The 19,339-nt window shown below is 43.6% G+C and overlaps 1 protein-coding gene across 1 annotated transcript in view; it reads right to left on the bottom strand.

Annotated features, from left to right (window-relative positions):
* Positions 1-19,339, bottom strand: part of KCP (kielin cysteine rich BMP regulator) — a 622,724-nt gene that overhangs the window by 278,298 nt on the left and 325,087 nt on the right. Inside the window, exons 23-27 of the mRNA XM_078677796.1 lie at positions 18,466-18,551; positions 15,563-15,653; positions 15,330-15,429; positions 4,449-4,534; positions 3,024-3,117 (exon numbers count right to left, since the gene is read on the bottom strand). Of these exons, the coding sequence (XP_078533922.1) occupies positions 3,024-3,117; positions 4,449-4,534; positions 15,330-15,429; positions 15,563-15,653; positions 18,466-18,551 (457 nt within the window). The remainder of the gene's footprint in view (positions 1-3,023; positions 3,118-4,448; positions 4,535-15,329; positions 15,430-15,562; positions 15,654-18,465; positions 18,552-19,339) is intronic.

The following is a 19,339-nucleotide window of genomic DNA, read 5'->3' as shown; positions in this document are numbered from 1 at the left end:
CTGAGCTCTCCCGGATACCTCACTCAGAAGCTGTCAATCTCTGGCGGCTCTAGAAACACCAGAGGCACAAACAATCTTCTGCTAAAACCTCGAAGATTCCGGAAGGAAAAAACTTATAAACGCTCTTTCTCAGGAATGGCACCCAGGATCTGGAACTCACTCCCTCCTGAAACTAGGCTCATCTCCTCCACTACACTTTTTAAGAAAGAAGTGAAAGCTATTTTTATGGCCAAATACACCTGACCTATGAGCATGGATCTATAAAGACTCTACACCGACCTGTATTATTATGTTCGAACTCTATGACTATGTATTTCACCTGTATTATTGACGCTACTGACCAGCTATGCACACTTTTAACTGTTATATTTTTATTATTGATTTGCTGTACTAATTAAGACTCTACACCGACCTGTATTATTATGTTCGAACTCTATGACTATGTATTTCACCTGTATTATTGACGCTACTGACCAGCTATGCACACTTTTAACTGTTATATTTTTATTATTGATTTGCTGTACTAATTTGCTCCCTCACGTACCTACCCCTCCCACTTATTATGTTTAAATTCACTCGCTTGTTGGTATTCCCGGCTTTGTAGAGCGCTCTGATATCTGCAAAGATCTTGTTCGCGCTATATAAAACTTTCAAAATAAATAAATAAATAAATAAATAAAACCTCCCCAACTCCCCCACTTCAATCTGCATCACTCCAATGTACCCCACTCCAATCTACCCCATCCACCCCACTCCATTCTATGCCACTCTACGCCAATCAACCCCACTACACCCTACCCCAATCTACCCCATTACCATCTACCCAATCTACCCCAACCCACAACACTAACTTTTAGCCATGCTGAACAGCAGTCACAGTGGTGTACATAATGGCTAAAACACATTGTCAAGTCAATAGCTCTTGCATATGCAAGACATGTTGGTTTATAACAATCCACCCTACCCTTGTGCCACCTTAGGGATGACTTATACGTAATAAAAAGGTACTTTTGGACTTCTGAAGTACTTTTAATTCCAAAGCCAAATTTGGACATAGGCAAGCATGTCTGGCTTTAGAATGACACTATACACCACAGTAGTGCACACTTAAGTGCATTAAATCCGCTGAGGTCTCTTAACCTACCATGTACTGGGGCCTTACAGGTAAGTTGTCTTTGCCAATTGGAATGATACCAATTTACCATATACCTTTCGAGAAAGAGCACTGGCTCTGGGTAGCAGAGGCTATGGCATTTTCACTGTCAGTAACCCCCAACATCAGTTAAGAAATGGGGATGATCTGGGCAAAAATGATGATTTTCCTACATGCGCAATGTGAAATGTGAAAAGAACTTGCAGGGACATCCATGAGCCAGTGGCTGGGGGCAGCGGCCTCCTAATCGCTCCTATCTGCGCTACATTTTGGCCTTAGCAGGGAGCAACAGGTGCCAGATCCCCCCCCCCCCGCTCTTCAATGGATGGGGTCGCCAAAGCAGGGACTGCCACAGGCGGCCAGCCATAAGGCTAGCTACGCCACTGCCAAGTGCCTCCTAGCACAAGGCAAATAGCCTTAGTCACAAAATGACATCTAGGTGTTGCTAAGAAAATGTACCATCACAGGAAAGGATGTAGTTGCCAAGCTTCAGGGGAAGACCATTAGCTACTATGTACTACACCTAGCACTCAACAACAAGCAGTCGGTTGCCATTCATCTATTGACAGTACATGCTGGTGCAAATGAGACACTCTATGCTCACCGCGTGAAAAGATGAGCACTCAGAGATTAGGTCCATAACATCCTTCAATGAAGCAAGTTGACTACATCAGCTAGTTACAGATATCATCTAAAACTCAAAAATGCCAAACAGATTGATTTCCCTTTGTAGGACCATAATCATACTTCTGATCTGGGGTGCAGGTATAGATCATTCGAAACCAATGGAAGAACTAAGGAAAAGGATAGCAACAATGCTACATTCATCACAAAGAGCAGTGGCCTGTTGCAGCACTGGCAATTACTTGAGAACCAAATAAAAGCTGCAGGGGTATGGTGCATGAGCCAACAAAGACAAACACAGCTTTGTAGAGACAGGGGGTTAGGGGACTGGAGGGATATAATGCACAAAGCACACCTATTGGTTTGCTCTTGTACAGAAAAGTACATTATTTAGGGTTCAGTTATCTTAAGGCACTTGTTACTTGGGGTCTGTCACTTTAGTTCACCCACTGTGAGAGAGGAATGAAGAGCTGGTATGTGCAACTGCTGTTATGTGGAACCTATAAAGGAAGTGAGCATGACAGATCTGGCAGGCTTTTTTCCCTCAGATTTATGTCAGGTTTCATTAAAGAAACACAGACTGATCCAACATTTCTGGTCACTTCACCGCCTTTCATTCCTGAGAAAAAGTAAATCATCCAGAATGACAGGCACAAATATGGTGACAATCACAGAGATGCAGCAACATGCACCTCCAGACAACAAATGGCATCAGACATCACATTCACCATCTGATTATTGGACCAACACTTTCCAGAAACACAGAAACAATGTGCAGCAAGGAAATCTGGATGTGGCACTGTAGAAAAGGAAAAGAGGTGGTACATAGCCACTGCATGCCTGGTGAGAGACCCTCTTAGAAATAAGAGAAAGGGTAGCCTATGTGGAGAGAGTGCAAGCTCAAGCTTCACTCACACTGTCAAGGGGAGGAGGATCGAGGCTGGAACTTGACGAGCCTAAGGAGACCTCATATGTGGAAGTAAGAAGGGACCAATAAGAAATAAAGCCCATCCACTAGCCACAGAGAAGTTGTTGCAATGCAGGAATTCTATCCCTGGCAGATAGCGTTATCTCTATTTAGGGTATGAGGCCAAGTGAGAAATCTGCTAAAGGTACCAGTTGGAGAGTTTCACAGATAGGGTATAAGGCATGTGTGAGATCATGAAAGAGGTCTACGCGAGTAATAGATGGCATTGAACAAAGGAAAATACAAGAATGAAGTCAAGAAAGTATCCTGACACCCTACCTTTGCAGATGGGGCAGCAGTGTTGGGGATCACGAATAGGCCTACCACAGGCTGGTGGTGGGCAGGACTCCTCCTGACAGCGAACATTTCCTCCCTGGTAAAAAGAGAAATGAGAATCACAAGGGTGGTGTATGGGTAGGGGGTGTCTATGTGAGTGTAAGTGTGGGCGTCTGTCTGTATGGACAAATGTGTCTGAGTCTGTAAAATCTATGGGCACACTAAATTCAAGTACAGTGCCCTGGAACCGTAGCTTGATGTGGGGAATCTTGGGATCCTTTAACGAAAAACTTGTGATCTGTTGGATCTAAAAGGGCTGCATCTTCCAGTTGGCTGGTTGATCAGATACAAATGGCTGGTTGATCAGATATAAATGGTTGTTACAGAATAAAGTTACTGGCATATGGATTTTTGGATAACAACTTACTTGCTAAGAACAAACGTTTAGGTGAAATGTCTGTTATTTTCATTTGGTATTTTAATTTAACCACTAAAAATCCCAACTTTTCCAGTACACATACATAGATCAATGACATTAATACCCATATGCTTTAACTGTATGCAACAGAAACTATTTACAACTGGTCAACTGGGATTTTTACTCAGAACCCCTGCTTAAGGGTAAAAAGTGGGCAAAGGCTGCTAGCACGTGCCACTAGGCAATCACCCAAAGTTAAGCAATGGTTGATGCTACTTAGAGACCTTAGGCTTCTTTTTTGCCATGGCAGTCACTAGGGTCCTGAGACAAGACTAGGGATGTATTTATTGAGGTTTTGCCTATTGATGATTTGCTTTTGTACTTTGATGGCCGAATAAAGTTTTGTAGATGATAAAGATGCTGACTAGGGACCCTGTCTCTGTAAGTTCACCTACTCATTACCTGCGTTTCTGATGCAAACGGAGACGGCTTTGAGGAAAACAGAAAAATAAAAGAGGGAGTGACTTTCACAAGATCAGATGGTGTGTCCGGAAGCAATAGAGGACCTGGCTCTGCACGGAGATAAAGTGATGCTATGGCACACAATGGAGTACACAGGTATGTGTTTTGGGGTTTATCTAGGAAACCAATATTGAACACTGCGTACATCAACATAAGGAGGAGGTGGGCAGGTTAGAAGCAGTGTATTTGGAGCTGAGAGAGAACCCTTTGAGGAAGGGAGTGCAAGCAGTGTCATCGTGAGGATTTTAGAGGTCCCGGCAAGACATATTTTGGAGTCCCTTATTCAACCTTGAATGTTGTTAACAATTTTCTGCTAATTCAAGCCCCAAGGTGCCATACAATATTGAATTAGATAGAGAAATAAAAAGAAGTGCAATAGTGACATAATTCTTTTGTCCGGGGCCCGTGGAAGCTAGGAGTCCTGGACATTCAGCCCATTTGCCCAGTCCTTAAAACGTCTCCTAATGCAAGTCAAGAAGTTCACTTACCACACAAGTGCACTGCAGGCAGGGGCCGCTTCCGGGGGGGCTGAAGGTCTGGCCGTTCATGTACAGTGTGCCTTTGTAATCGCAGCCTAAGCAACAGAGAACGAGAGCCAGAATGAGTTTTCTTTTCATCAGTGGTATGTAAGTTTTAAGAATGGAAGCAAAAGCACTGATCGATCCTAGAAGCTGGGGCATGCTGTGCTTAGTTCTAAAATATTTCATTGGGCAATAAGATGCACAGGTATGTTCTAACGTTTGCTAATATTAAACACAGAGCGCCAATTAAACCTACATTAACATTCTCTGTTTTGCATCAAGTCATATCACACATAAAAATACATTAAAAGGAAAAAAAACTGTGCTGTGGAGGTCTCAATCACAGACACAAACTAGATTTACATAACAGCAGCAGGAATTCCGAACTCAGGTCAGGTGCGTTAGAAGTGCAAACCCAATCAGGCAATGTACTGCGGTCATTGCAAACGTATACACCAAATCTGTCAGCTGGACAGACATCTGCAATACACGGAAAAGCATGTTGAAACCTTCAGTGTCTCATTAACTTGAGGACTGCCATTAATTATCACGGTCCTGCTTACTGTCACGGATTTCTTTCAAACCACAGAATATAAAACTGTGAACGAAGAAAGGCCCCCCTTTGGCAGGTGCTCCATTATTTGTGAGGATCTCGAGATCTCATTCACACCCATCCCACTACACGTAGAGCTACTCCCTACCCTACATGCATTTTACTGCCATCTCAAGAAAACTACACCATGTCGCCAACACTACATGTAAACCACAACCAGACACTTGCACCCTTAGCAGAAATAGAGTGCATGACTGCCACCCACTGTCGGCTGGCAGAGAAGATCTATTTGCAAGGCATAGTGACTATCAACTAGGGCTTGGGGGGTCAGAATCCTTCGTAACTGAGGGGCATAGGGCTGTCTGGGTATTCTAGAGAGCCAGCATAACAGAGGGCACAGACCCAGTTTAATCTAATTAAACATTTAAAAAGTGATTCATATTCGAACACTTCAGATACACTCCCCTCTTTCATTTTCTCTCATTCGCTACATAGACAGCCTACTTTTTCCGACTCCACGCATAAGTTTAACACCGCTACGTCAAATGTACTCATGAGACAGAATGATAATCGGTCAGATATGGACATAGATGTGCAAAATAGGCGACAGACGGACACACCCTCAGCTTAGACGAGGGAATAAGTTGTATGTAAAAGAAAACGCCTGTACATGTGCAAATGTGTAATTGATGTATGTGAATGCACCTCTGTATATGTTGTACTTTAAAAAATTGAATAAATACATTTAAAAAAAGAAAAAAATGTTTAACTCCGCTACACATAGTATTGGGTCCATATTTGCCTCCGCCCGTTGCCCATCTTCCTTCCGTTATGCTTGTGTAAGTTGTTTCTAAATCTTTAACTCCCTATTATTTAACGAATGATGGCATAGTCATTCCACTCACTCTTTCCTATTATACTTCTAGCCAGCCATCCCTGGTGGGAGGTGTATATCAGGGGTTCTGCTAATTTGCTCATCATCTCTGCCCTTTTTGTCAAATCAACTGCCACATGCTCACCTGTCATGACTTCTCTCATTCATGATTTTTCAGCATCCATTCCATCATATCCATTTCCCAGGGAATCTTGGTGGGTCTCTTGTACAAAAGCCAGTGTATTGCTATGAGACGTTTAGCTGATAGCAGGCCTAGCGCTGTAAATGTATAATGTACCTTCCAAATTTTGGGATTTTGGTTTAATAACCAGCTGGTAGTGCCTGGTTTTGCAAGGACCTTCCTCTATTCTGCATCTGGCAAGGGTTCCTATAGGTCTCTTTTTGATGCCTGTCTTGCCTTCAGTGAGCCTGTCATCTATCAGACTTCAAGGCTTTATGTATATACACAAAACAAGCCTATGGCCCTATCCCGTTTCCAGAGTAGCCACCACGGTTATAGATGTCATTGCAAGTCTGTCCATATATCCCTGGCTGTCTTGGTCAACTTAGCAAACTAAAAGAACTATCCAGCCCAACCCCAAATTTATCAAGGCCTTCTCAAAGTTTATAAATTTGACTCGAGGATATTTATCCACAGTGTTTGACATTCCCTCTTCTTCCACCTAGTAAGTAACACAGCCACTTATTTGTCGAAATAGTTGTAGTCATCATACCTGAAGGGATTTACAGAACAAAGGCTTCCTCAATACTCTTCTGACCACAGTGTCCCAGGCTGTGGTTGCCTGCTGCACTACATGCAAAGTATCATCTGGTAGATTCCTTCTCTTCATAAAGCACATCGGCAGTGTGTCCTCATCTATCGTACTCCTCAGTAACCTTTTTTCCCTGTTCCTTCCTTCATTGCACCATCTTGTTACAAGTTGGCTATACAATATAGCTCCAGGTCTGGTAGACCAAGCTCTCTCTCCCTGTGCTCTGTCGAACTTTGGAACATCAAGTTGAACTCTGCTTCTCTTCCTGGACCATAACAGAGACACCTTGAGGCTCTCTGGTTCCCTCAAGGTCATCCTTGATATCAGGCACACTGTATTTTGGAGCATGTATAAACAGCGAGTAAGGAACCACATTATAGCAATTGTTACTCTCCATATAATGGAAAGCGATAGCATGTTCCAGAACTGAATTGAGGTCTTCAATCCTTGAAGTACCCTCCCCATGTTATAGTCATATTGTTTTTCACCTTTATGTGCAACCAGATGCATAAGATGTTTTACCAGTCCAACTCTCATTGCGTGCCTGTTGTCAGGAGCTCCCGCTGAGTTTTCCCCACTAGGCTTGCCAGTGGAACCAGGACCATTTTTTCCTATTAATGCACAAGCACAAAGAATATGCAAAACGTATCTAACTCTTGTAGAAGCATGGGGATCAAATCCTGCGGCTTGCCTAAATATAGCATTGTATCATCCACATACATTGATATTGTGTAAATTATGTCACCTGATCTGATTCCCTTGGCCACATTACTTCTCTCAACTAGATAACTAGCAGTTCAATTGCTAGGGAGAACAAACGTGGGGACAGTGGGTGGTCCTGTCTGGTGCACCTCTCAATTTTACTTTTATCTGATGTCACACCACCAGATCTAACCCATGCTGTGAGTATCTGCAACAGAGATCAGACCCATCCAAGAAGTTACGTTCAAAGCCCATTATATTGAGAACGTTAAGAATGTGTTCCCAGCCCCCCCTTGAACCTGAATCGTTCGCCCCGCTCACCATTACCATTGAGAACACAGGGGGTGAACACCTCATTGCCAAACTATACAGAGCGTGCGCAGCGATAATACCAGTTGATACCAAAATTCGTGCAGACTGGGAGGTTGACCTAGGACACCCCATCCTTGACGAGCAATGGGCCATGTGCTGCTTGCAGATAAAGGATGTTTCCCTGAATAGCCGTCACAAACTGATTCACTTTAAATTTCTGTGACGCAGTTACATTTCTCCAGAGAAAACACATAGAATCGACCCGAATAGGTCCCACAGTTGCCTAAAATGTGGGGCACCACAAGCAGACTTCATACACCGCTCCTGGAACTGTATTAAAATTCAGAACTATTGGGTGGCAGTATTTCGGATGCTGGGGGAAATGGTGGACTTGGATCTCACACCCACGCCAGAGGTAGCTTTAATGGGCTATGTGGAGAACTTCCCCGAGGGGGTCCAAAAATTCATTGCCATCGACTTGCTTTTGGCAAAGAGAGAGATCGCCATTAAATGGGGACGTAAGACAGCTCCTACATTATCGAATTGGTTAAGTAGCTTAACGTATTGCAATACAAACAGCGATTTGTACACCAGCACTTTACCACGATCTTCACGCCCGAAGGACATCTGGGGCACCCCAAAAGCATATGCTGCTACCTCACGTTCGCCTTCCACATCACAAGTGGAGGAACAGGGAATAATCCACGCAGGAGTGGGATAGTCAGCAAACAATCTATTTCATGTGCTCGCTGACACACGACTTGGTCCAGACCCCATGAAGCTTAGCTTCAATTTAGTGCCTGAATTTGGGAGAGGTGTCGGCGGGGCGGGTGGGGACGGGCGAGCAGACAAGTATTGGCAATTTGTTAGGTCTCTGAAAAAAGGTTACATAAGTCATGATGTTACAAATCTATGTATATGGCTGTCTTTTTTTGTTGATTCCGTATTTCACTTTCTATGTATTAGGCACTACCTTTCACAGCAGGCAAGGAAACAACTCGCTGTTGCTCTCCATGGCTCCCGTCTGGACTACTGCAATGCGCTGTATGCGGGACTGAATAAAAGTCTGCTGCAGCGCTTGCAAGTGGTCCAGAACGCAGCGGCCAGATTTGTCCTGGATCTACCCCGGTGTGCCTCGGCTACCTCTGCCAGGAAGCAGCTTCACTGGCTTCCTGTTGAGGACCGTATACTCTTTAAGACAATGTGTATGGTCTATAAGGCTCTAACAAAAAGCAGCCCTACTGGAATTGGATCCATCTTGTCTCGTTATAGTCCAGGTAGGAACCTTCGTTCTTCCAACCGACTGCTTCTCTCAGTTCCACGCATCCGGAAAACTAGATGGGGTGGTAAAGCCTTTTCCAATCTGGCCCCAAAGTGGTGGAATGCCCTCCCATTGGAATTAAGGTCCCTTCCCACTTTACAATCATTTAGAATTGCCCTGAAAACTCGTCTCTTTGTGCAGGCTTACCTGTAGTTGTGTTCTGCCTTTTTGATCCTTTTTTGTTAGGCGCCTTGACACCTTTGGGTTTAGTCGCGCAATATAAAGTGCAAATAAATAAATAAATAAATAAATAAATATGTACAAAACAGTGTGCATTTAATCCACAGCTTGGTATGTTTAAATGATAAATAAAGTTTAAAAAAAAGAAAGTGTTCCCAGCTGAAGGTGTCAAACACCTTTCCAATATCAAGAGCCACAGGGATCCCTTCATTTGTGCCGTCTCTTTTATAAGCAGGACATGGTCAAGGCATCTCAGATTCAAGCATGCTATGGCCAGGAGTAAAACCACATTGTTCGCCCTGCAATAGGGTCCCAACTACCCCTAAGAGTCTCCTTGCTCATATTTGGAATGCACTTTTGTAACCACTCTTAACATGGATATCTGTCTATATGAGGCTGGCTCTGCTAGGTCCTTATTTTGTTTGGGTACCATGACTTTGACATCCACTCTCAAGGTCTTTGGCAATCTTTCCCTTTTCAAAGCCTCCAGTTAGACCTCCATGAGTCTGTCTGGAAGTATATCTGTAAATACCTGGTAAAACTACAGTGGGAAACCATCCACTCCTAAAGTTTTCTGGGGGAGGTATTTGGGGAGGGGGCAGCTTGAGTATGGCAACTGTAAGCTCTTACTTCTGATTCTAGCTCTGCCAGATGGTCCTCTGCGAGCCTCAGCAGTCCCACCCGGCCGAGATTTGTTAAGTACTCCAAGAGAGTATCATTGCTACTGGCTTGTGTTACTCCTACTGCTCAGTCAGATGTATTTAAAGATAGTATTAGGGAGGAGGGACTTTCTCTTTTTATCAACCTGGCCAAAAGCTTCCCTTATTTATCCCTGTCTTTAGGAAGTTTTTGTCTGTACTCTGTGGAGGTAAACCTGTCAAGTGGCTGCCACCTCCTCTCCATGCCTTTCCCAACTTCTAGTACATTCTCTACTGGCTCTGGGTCACTAACTTCCAGCGCCTGCGACTTTGCAATTTCCCCGTTCCTGTTGGACCATAGGTTGTACTGCAGTTGCTGTTATGTATCATACATTTTACTCATACATTCCCCTCTTACCACTGTTTCAAGGCCTCCTATTCTTCCACTCTGGTGTCTGTTGTTCCCAAGTTATTTTCAAGACAGGTGTCTAATGTTACTATATTCTACCCGGAAGGCTGCATCTTGTAAAGAATTTAGTCTCTGGAGCATAGCTTGAGTCATCGCTGACCTCCATCATATTCTATCTTCCGTGGGGAATGTTCTGAGAGCAACTGATTTAAATACTGTACCTTCTATACTCGTGTTGCAAAGTCTTCTGATACCAGAATGTTGTCCAGGCTCCTGTATGTGCCATGTGTCACTGACTGACATGAGTATTGTCTCGGTGTTGGTTGCATGTTTCTCCAATGCATCCTACTCTGTCCATTACCTCCACCAGGTCATTTATCATAGTTGGCGTTGTGTGACGCTACATGTCCATGTTTCTGTCCAATATACTATTGAAGCCCTCTGTTCACAGTAATATACTGCCTCTCCATGAGATCCTGTGTATGATATCGCACTCCATTCCCCTGTCGCCCCAGGTAATCACTTTGAAAAAGAACCAACTGGTGTCACCCCATTTTGCTCCACAACCATTGGACTTTTACCACGTAAAAACTCTTTATGGTCATTATCTCATATTGCAAGTATGTCAATCCAATGCTATATAAAGCAATATGCCTGGGGGTTCCAGGCTCTCTAGAGGCACGCATGCCAAGGGCCATGCAAACGAGTCCCCAAAGAGCTGAGCTCTGACTGCTCAATGTTAAACCCCCAACCACTTGAACTAGGGGTTGTCTTCTTATGCTGTTCCTTGGTTTGTCTTGTGCTTGCGGAGGGTGGAGGCTCAACCCCAACCTTGGTACAGCTAATTCTCAGTGCTGAGCACCCCTGGCGCATCACCGCTTTTTTTCTCTTTTACATCTTTAGATTTTCTTCCCTCTTTTCCCTTCCATCGCCAAGGTCACTCAGTTTGCTACATTTCTACTTATCGCTCAGCACTTGGGACCACATAGTGTTTCTCCTTGCCCGCTAGCAGACTGTTTCTAAGTTCATGCTCTATACTGTGGTAGTCTGCTCCTTCTTGGTCAATCCTGAAGGTTCTCCATTTAAGCGGCCATCCTCATCCTTTTCTTTGGATTTCTGACTGGACTGGCTTCCCTTGCTCTGTCATTGGTATGATTGTCAACATCCACTGTCCCATCTCGAACTATAAGCCATTTCCCACTCCTTGGTGATCTACATGGCACGCTTCTTCCTGTGAAGGACATCCAGCTGTGGTGATTGTCTTTGTGGGGTGTTCTTGCCCTGCCTGACATTGATACTGCTCCAGTTCTATTGTCATGTGAAGCTATTCCCACACCTCATCAGGAGACACAAAGAAATGGGATTTCCCATTGTGTCTGACCCTCAGTTTGGCAGGGAAGAGCATATATTTCAAGTTCGTGGCTGTGAGTTTACGTTTTACCACCACATATTTGTTTCTGAGTTTTTGAACCTTCTGAGTATTGTCTAGGAACGTGTACTTCATATTGTGGATCTGCTTTGCTTCTGACCATTGGTAGAATAGTGTCTTTTTGTGATAGTTAAGCGGGGACAAGGGTGCTAGAGCCCTATCTACCTTCTCTATTGCAAAGAACGTTGAAAGACCATTTGGTTACAGGGTTCCAGAAAGCGCTACAGACTTCTCCCTCCACTCACTCAGGGAATCTTAATAAATCATAGATTATTTAGAAGGTTACACCTCTTCAAAGTATAGTTGGGGACATAGCTATAGCACTGAAAAGAAAGCAGACATTCGAGACACAGGATCTCTGTGGCTGGGGCTGGGCATGTACCCCTGCAACACCAAGACTTACAAAAGGTCCTCCATTCTGCTGAAGTAGTGTATGTACTTTTGCAGTCCCCAGGTGCATGTCCCCTCAACTAAAGGTTGCGTGTGTTCCTCAAGCTTGGAGCCTCTGTGATCCAGGTTGTGGAAATTTTGCAATGTATTTTGAATGTGGAGGTTCAAACTTCTGAAATGTACAGAGGTGAGCAGCAGACGTTCGCCTCATGTTTATGATGGTAACATACAGGGCAAGCAACCACAATTCCCATCCCACTATGCTCACATACCGTCATTTTCAGCTTTGTAACTTCTCTGTTGTGGTGGCTTGACTGAGCTCAATTGGTTCACCTTATCAGGACCTGGCATCTTGTGCTGTGGCAACTGCTTGTCCATGACTAATCTCAAGCTGGACACTAGCAGCTCAGAAGACAAAGGCCATGCTTGGCAAATAGGAGAACCAGTATATTGTTTTAATGCAGACAAGCCCTTCCACCACTTTCCAAAGGTGTGGCTTGCTATGAAAGCAGGCACAGAAGATGGAGCAACAGAGGCCTTTCTTGCCACAGAGGAAACAGAATTCTAGATACATAGCATTAAAACAGTTTTCATCCCATGATGCTGTCTATGCATTGCCCAGATTAAGTTACCCTTGCTTAAACGTTTTCTGGCAAATACTCTATCTAACTGCAGATTCCTCGCCTTTTGAACCCCCCTAGTTGCAACACTGGATCCAGAAACCTTTCAAGCAAATGCTCCTGTGTGCACTTGGTACTCTGCTGTTTGCAACACAATACTCTGTTCACCAAACTCTAAATCAGGCCCTAAGTCTTTTATTTGTGTTACCAAATTTCCTTTCCTCGTTTCACTCTGCTTTCCATGTGCTTTGAAGTAACTGACTAATTGTACAAATAGTAAAAAAATACAATTATCAGACCACTTAGTATATTGTTGCGGGTATTACTATTCTTGATCAGAGTAATTATATTGAGAACGTTAAGAATGTGTTCCCAGCCCCCCCTTGAACCTGAATCGTTCGCCCCGCTCACCATTACCATTGAGAACACAGGGGGTGAACACCTCATTGCCAAACTATACAGAGCGTGCGCAGCGATAATACCAGTTGATACCAAAATTCATGCAGACTGGGAGGTTGACCTAGGACACCCCATCCTTGACGAGCAATGGGCCATGTGCTGCTTGCAGATAAAGGATGTCTCCCTGAATAGCCGTCACAAACTGATTCACTTTAAATTTCTGTGACGCAGTTACATTTCTCCAGAGAAAACACATAGAATCGACCCGAATAGGTCCCACAGTTGCCTAAAATGTGGGGCACCACAAGCAGACTTCATACACCGCTCCTGGAACTGTATTAAAATTCAGAACTATTGGGTGGCAGTATTTCGGATGCTGGGGGAAATGGTGGACTTGGATCTCACACCCACGCCAGAGGTAGCTTTAATGGGCTATGTGGAGAACTTCCCCGAGGGGGTCCAGAAATTCATTGCCATCGGCTTGCTTTTGGCAAAGAGAGAGATCGCCATTAAATGGGGACGTAAGACAGCTCCTACATTATCGAATTGGTTAAGTAGCTTAACGTATTGCAATACAAACAGCGATTTGTACACCAGCACTTTACCACGATCTTCACGCCCGAAGGACATCTGGGGCACCCCAAAAGCATATGCTGCTACCTCACGTTCGCCTTCCACATCACAAGTGGAACAGGGAATAATCCACGCAGGAGTGGGATAGTCAGCAAACAATCTATTTCATGTGCTCGCTGACACACGACTTGGTCCAGACCCCATGAAGCTTAGCTTCAATTTAGTGCCTGAATTTGGGAGAGGTGTCGGCGGGGCGAGTGGGGACGGGCGAGCAGACAAGTATTGGCAATTTGTTAGGTCTCTGAAAAAATCTATGTTAATGGCTGTCTTTTTTTGTTGATTCCGTATTTCACTTTCTATGTATTAGGCACTACCTTTCACAGCAGGCAAGGAAACAACTCGCTGTTGCACTCCATGGCTCCCGTCTGGACTACTGCAATGCGCTGTATGCGGGACTGAATAAAAGTCTGCTGCAGCGCTTGCAAGTGGTCCAGAACGCAGCGCAGGGAATCTTAATAAATCATAGATTATTTAGAAGGTTACACCTCTTCAAAGTATAGTTGGGGACATAGCTATAGCACTGAAAAGAAAGCAGACATTCGAGACACAGGATCTCTGTGGCTGGGGCTGGGCATGTACCCCTGCAACAACAAGACTTACAAAAGGTCCTCCATTCTGCTGAAGTAGTGTATGTACTTTTGCAGTCCCCAGGTGCATGTCCCCTCAACTAAAGGTTGCGTGTGTTCCTCAAGCTTGGAGCCTCTGTGATCCAGGTTGTGGACATTTTGCAATGTATTTTGAATGTGGAGGTTCAAACTTCTGAAATGTACAGAGGTGAGCAGCAGACGTTCGCCTCATGTTTATGATGGTAACATACAGGGCAAGCAACCACAATTCCCATCCCACTATGCTCACATACCGTCATTTTCAGCTTTGTAACTTCTCTGTTGTGGTGGCTTGACTGAGCTCAATTGGTTCACCTTATCAGGACCTGGCATCTTGTGCTGTGGCAACTGCTTGTCCATGACTAATCTCAAGCTGGACACTAGCAGCTCAGAAGACAAAGGCCATGCTTGGCAAATAGGAGAACCAGTATATTGTTTTAATGCAGACAAGCCCTTCCACCACTTTCCAAAGGTGTGGCTTGCTATGAAAGCAGGCACAGAAGATGGAGCAACAGAGGCCTTTCTTGCCACAGAGGAAACAGAATTCTAGATACATAGCATTAAAACAGTTTTCATCCCATGATGCTGTCTATGCATTGCCCAGATTAAGTTACCCTTGCTTAAACGTTTTCTGGCAAATACTCTATCTAACTGCAGATTCCTCGCCTTTTGAACCCCCCTAGTTGCAACACTGGATCCAGAAACCTTTCAAGCAAATGCTCCTGTGTGCACTTGGTACTCTGCTGTTTGCAACATAATACTCTGTTCACCAAACTCTAAATCAGGCCCTAAGTCTTTTATTTGTGTTACCAAATTTCCTTTCCTCGTTTCACTCTGCTTTCCATGTGCTTTGAAGTAACTGACTAATTGTACAAATAGTAAAAAAATACAATTATCAGACCACTTAGTATATTGTTGCGGGTATTACTATTCTTGATCAGAGTAAAGAGAAGAGGATACTCATGAAGCACAACATTGCAAATCATTCAAGGATACCTCATCCTTCTTACTTTCACAGGATGAGCAGCACTGCCCATTTATTTTTCCTGGGTGGCTGCACTGCGGAGGAGAACAGCTGCGATCCATACGGTCACAAGAGACCTCACCAGCCTGTGAAATGTGGAATAAACACAAGCTTACCGCACAGGCGAAATAGCAACAAGAAGAAGTAGAGCAGGAGAGAATGTTACGTTTCAAAAAGGGAATACACCTAGTTGATTTCCATCACAGGCTGTATACTTACCAAGCAGCGACAGTTCAGGCAGGGATCTCGTGAGGAGATGAACACAGCCCCATCAGCATAGACCTGGGAGTCATACTCGCATTCCTCACATCTACAGACATAGAGAAAAAAACAAAGTCACTCTAAGATAACAAAAGGGGCAAATGAAATTGTGTATTACCAGAGGCATACCACTGGCTCCTCCATTACTGTGCATTGCCAGAGACACATACTATACACATCTACCTTTTTTTAGTCACACACACTTATGAAGGACAGCTTCATCATTATGTGTTACCATACACATGCAATACACATCTCAGTTACCAGACAACCATCACAGACTGTTTAATCACTGTGCACTACTAATATATTTAGGAGTAGCATCCTGTGCATGGCATCTTACGATTGACACATCATTGACTGCAGCATCTATAAACATCTCCATTACTGTGCACTGCCAGAGACATATACTGCATGTTACAAAATACAAATGTGTTAGGGAGCTGCTTCGCTGTGAATTACTAGTAACAGGACAAGGGCAGCTCTTTTAATGGAAATGTGTCACTATATCGAGGTCTGCAATATTGTCCTACAAAAATATCATAACCTCTACTTCACCTACTATAGAATGACAAGGCCACTATATATTTAATATTCCAAAGTCCACATCTACTTACTTTGACAGTGTAGTGGCAGTCGATGTAGTGGATGGAATATTTTTAGCAGGCAAAATATCAAATGCAATATAGTGAGCCACCTGCACCTACATTACTGTATATTACCAGTGACATGTGTCATTGACAACTCTGTCACTGTGCATTACTTGATACATCTACGATGGAGAACTTCTTCACTGTACATTAGTGGACATTAGCGGACCCATAGGGGCCTATTCACAATATAATAATAATACTACTCAAGTACTTCAAAATGTTCTTCAGTAACCTATGGGTGAAGATCTCTACCTCTGACTTTCTTATCTTTTCTATGCAAAGACCTCCACCAAAACGGTGAAGATCTCTGTACACAAGTGCTTTTATATTAAATGTGGGCATGGACTAAAGAAGGGGTTGGAAAATGGGGAATTCTTAATCCAAAATAGGAAGGGTGTATAGAGTAGTAAGTGAGAGTTTAGGTAGGGATTACAGGGGAGATTAGGGAGGGACATGCTAATGCAAACATTAACTGAGAAAAGAGTAAACCCTGTTTAAAAAACTACACTTTTCAATTTACTGCAGCTCTAAAGACCATAAACGAGTCATAAATGGATTCCAGCCCAGGCTTGGAGTAAAACCGGCATCAGACATGGCCACTCCCAGTTACTGAAACACTCTCCCATTAAAATAATGAATCAAGGGATTTCAAATAAAACCCTGTAGAAAATAATGTTGAATTAATTTAATTATTTTGACTTGAATATTAAATATATACATAATTTATGTTTGAATTAAAAAGTTATATTAGACATTTATGTTTAAAAAAAACTAACCACTTATTTAAAAAAAAATAGTTACTTTAAGCTTTAAAAAAAATTACATTAAAAGCAAATAGTAATTCATATTAATAAGCTAGTATGGGTGGGTTTTTAGCATTTTGTTTAAAAATATTATTTACATAATAAAATATATTTTCCACGTTTTAAATATTTCATAAAGATTTAATTTGGTGACTGAATGTGCTGGAACATTTTATGTTATTAGTTCTAGGTTATTAATAATTATTTTAAATTAATTTCTTCTCTTAGGGATGATTCGGATGGTGGGGAAGCAGCTTTCCCGCCCACCAGATCTTGATGGCGGGCGGTGTGCAGGAGGGCGGAAAGCCTGACCACCATGCATCCACGGGCTCCTTGAGCCCACAGGTGTTGCGGAGGGCCTCCCAATCCCTACAATGGTTGTGGTGCCTACCAGGCAGAGCTGCAGGGATTAGGAGTGTCCCTCCCGCCATCCTTTCCATGACGGTTTACCTGCCATGGAAAGGCGGGTGGGGATGGATATTGGGGACCAGTAGTGGGCCCCCCTTCACCTTGGGCCCTTTTCTTTGGGTGTGGGGGGGGCACCTACGGTGCTCCCCAACAGATCCCTGTACCAAGTGACAGGCACCGCATGGTGCCTGTCACATAGTACAGGAATGTGTTACACATCCCTGTTTTCCATTGCGGCGGGTGCTGCAGCCAGCAGCACTCGCTGCAATGGACAGCCTGTGCAATGCGACCATCACCGTGGAGGCTGCATTGTAATTTTGCCTGTGGGACCCCCAACAGTATGTCGGGTGGTCCCCATCTCTGTTAGGGTGGCGGGCGGACATTAGTCCGTCCGCCATCCTAATCAGTCTCTAATTCCCAATATTCAGGAAATGTTTGATTTCGTCAGCTACTTTGGAGAATGGTGGTTGCTCTAAATAAGAATGACTGCCATGTATCCACACTACTCCCAAGCTAGGAGGAACACTTCACAAACTGGTGATGGTACCGGGGTGTGGTCCTGGCTGCCAAGCAAAGAAACTGCCTCAGGTAAGAGAGCTACAATCAAGATTTTGTCAGGGAGCTTTTTCAATCTACAAATGCAGTATACTCCCAAAAGGCCTCAGTGCTGTACTGAAAAGCAGTAACCCATTAATCTGCTTCCTCAAGCCCAGTCACTTCTCTCTTATAAGTGCTTCTCAATAAGCAATCGTGCACAAGAGAGGAGACTGTAAACATATTAAGGACAAAGAGAAAGTAAAAGCACATGTGAATGCACCTAAAACAGCATAAACCAGAGAAGAGGGAGGAAGGCTCATGAGGCAGAGGGAACATTTGCTTTGTAGCCTTCTTCCCCACAGTGACTTAACCACCACCACCACCACCAAAGCACTGCTAGAAACGCATGCTGGAGACATCGAGCTCTAAATCAGAATATCGAAAGAATGCAAATGCTTACCTGGGGCAGCATTCCCCTGGCCTTCGGATAGGATTTCTGCAGTACACTTGAGGACAGGTGACCAAGCTGCAGAAGACTGAGCCCCTCTAGAAAAGAGAAATTCAACTAGAGATACTTGGTAATGGTCAGAGGGATTTTTATGTTCTGCTCTTCAAACCATTCTTCATAGACCCCCTCCCCTTGGACAGGGCACACAAGAGGAGGTTTGTACATCTTACAAGTATTTAACCTACATGTCAAAGACTGGTTGATGTAATTGATGCAAAATATGACATTCTAACCATCTTATACCAGCTATGCAGAGAAGTCCTAAAGTGGCAGGTCACAGTGGCTACCAGAATGCAACATTAGTGTCTGGTGGGAGTTTAAAAATAAGACAGTCACAGGCTATATTTTCGTAAGAGAAATCTTACTCCAGTGTGGCCATTTAGCTGATGATATCAAGCGGAACTATTAAGACTGAGTCAACATGCAGGTGACTACCTAGCCTAGCTCATGACATCCCCTAGGAAGATCTCTAATTAGGCTCGCATGGGAAGCAAGAGTGACTGCCCAAGGTAGATGCTGCGAACAGTTTGCCACAAGTTCAGGAATATATTTACATTGTAGTGACATCTACACTGTGGTAACATTTGACCAAATTTATAGGTATAAAGAAAGTGGTCTTACACACTCACTAACAACCCATAAATCCAAACAAAGAGCCATAAGAGTCCTTGTGACCTTCTTCTGCATTCCCCCAATAATATCACATGACCTTTTATTGAAAACCTGCACATTAAATATACAGTGACTGATAACTGAAACAAAATATTTATCTACTGAACCTGGTAAAAGCTACAGACATATTTAATTCAAAATGAGGGCCACTCAG

This window comes from Lissotriton helveticus, chromosome 1_1, assembly GCF_964261635.1.
Source record: "Lissotriton helveticus chromosome 1_1, aLisHel1.1, whole genome shotgun sequence".
In the NCBI taxonomy this organism is placed as follows: domain Eukaryota; kingdom Metazoa; phylum Chordata; class Amphibia; order Caudata; family Salamandridae; genus Lissotriton; species Lissotriton helveticus.
The sequence above is the reverse complement of the archived record's forward strand: the minus strand, read 5'-3'. Positions and strand labels throughout refer to the sequence as shown.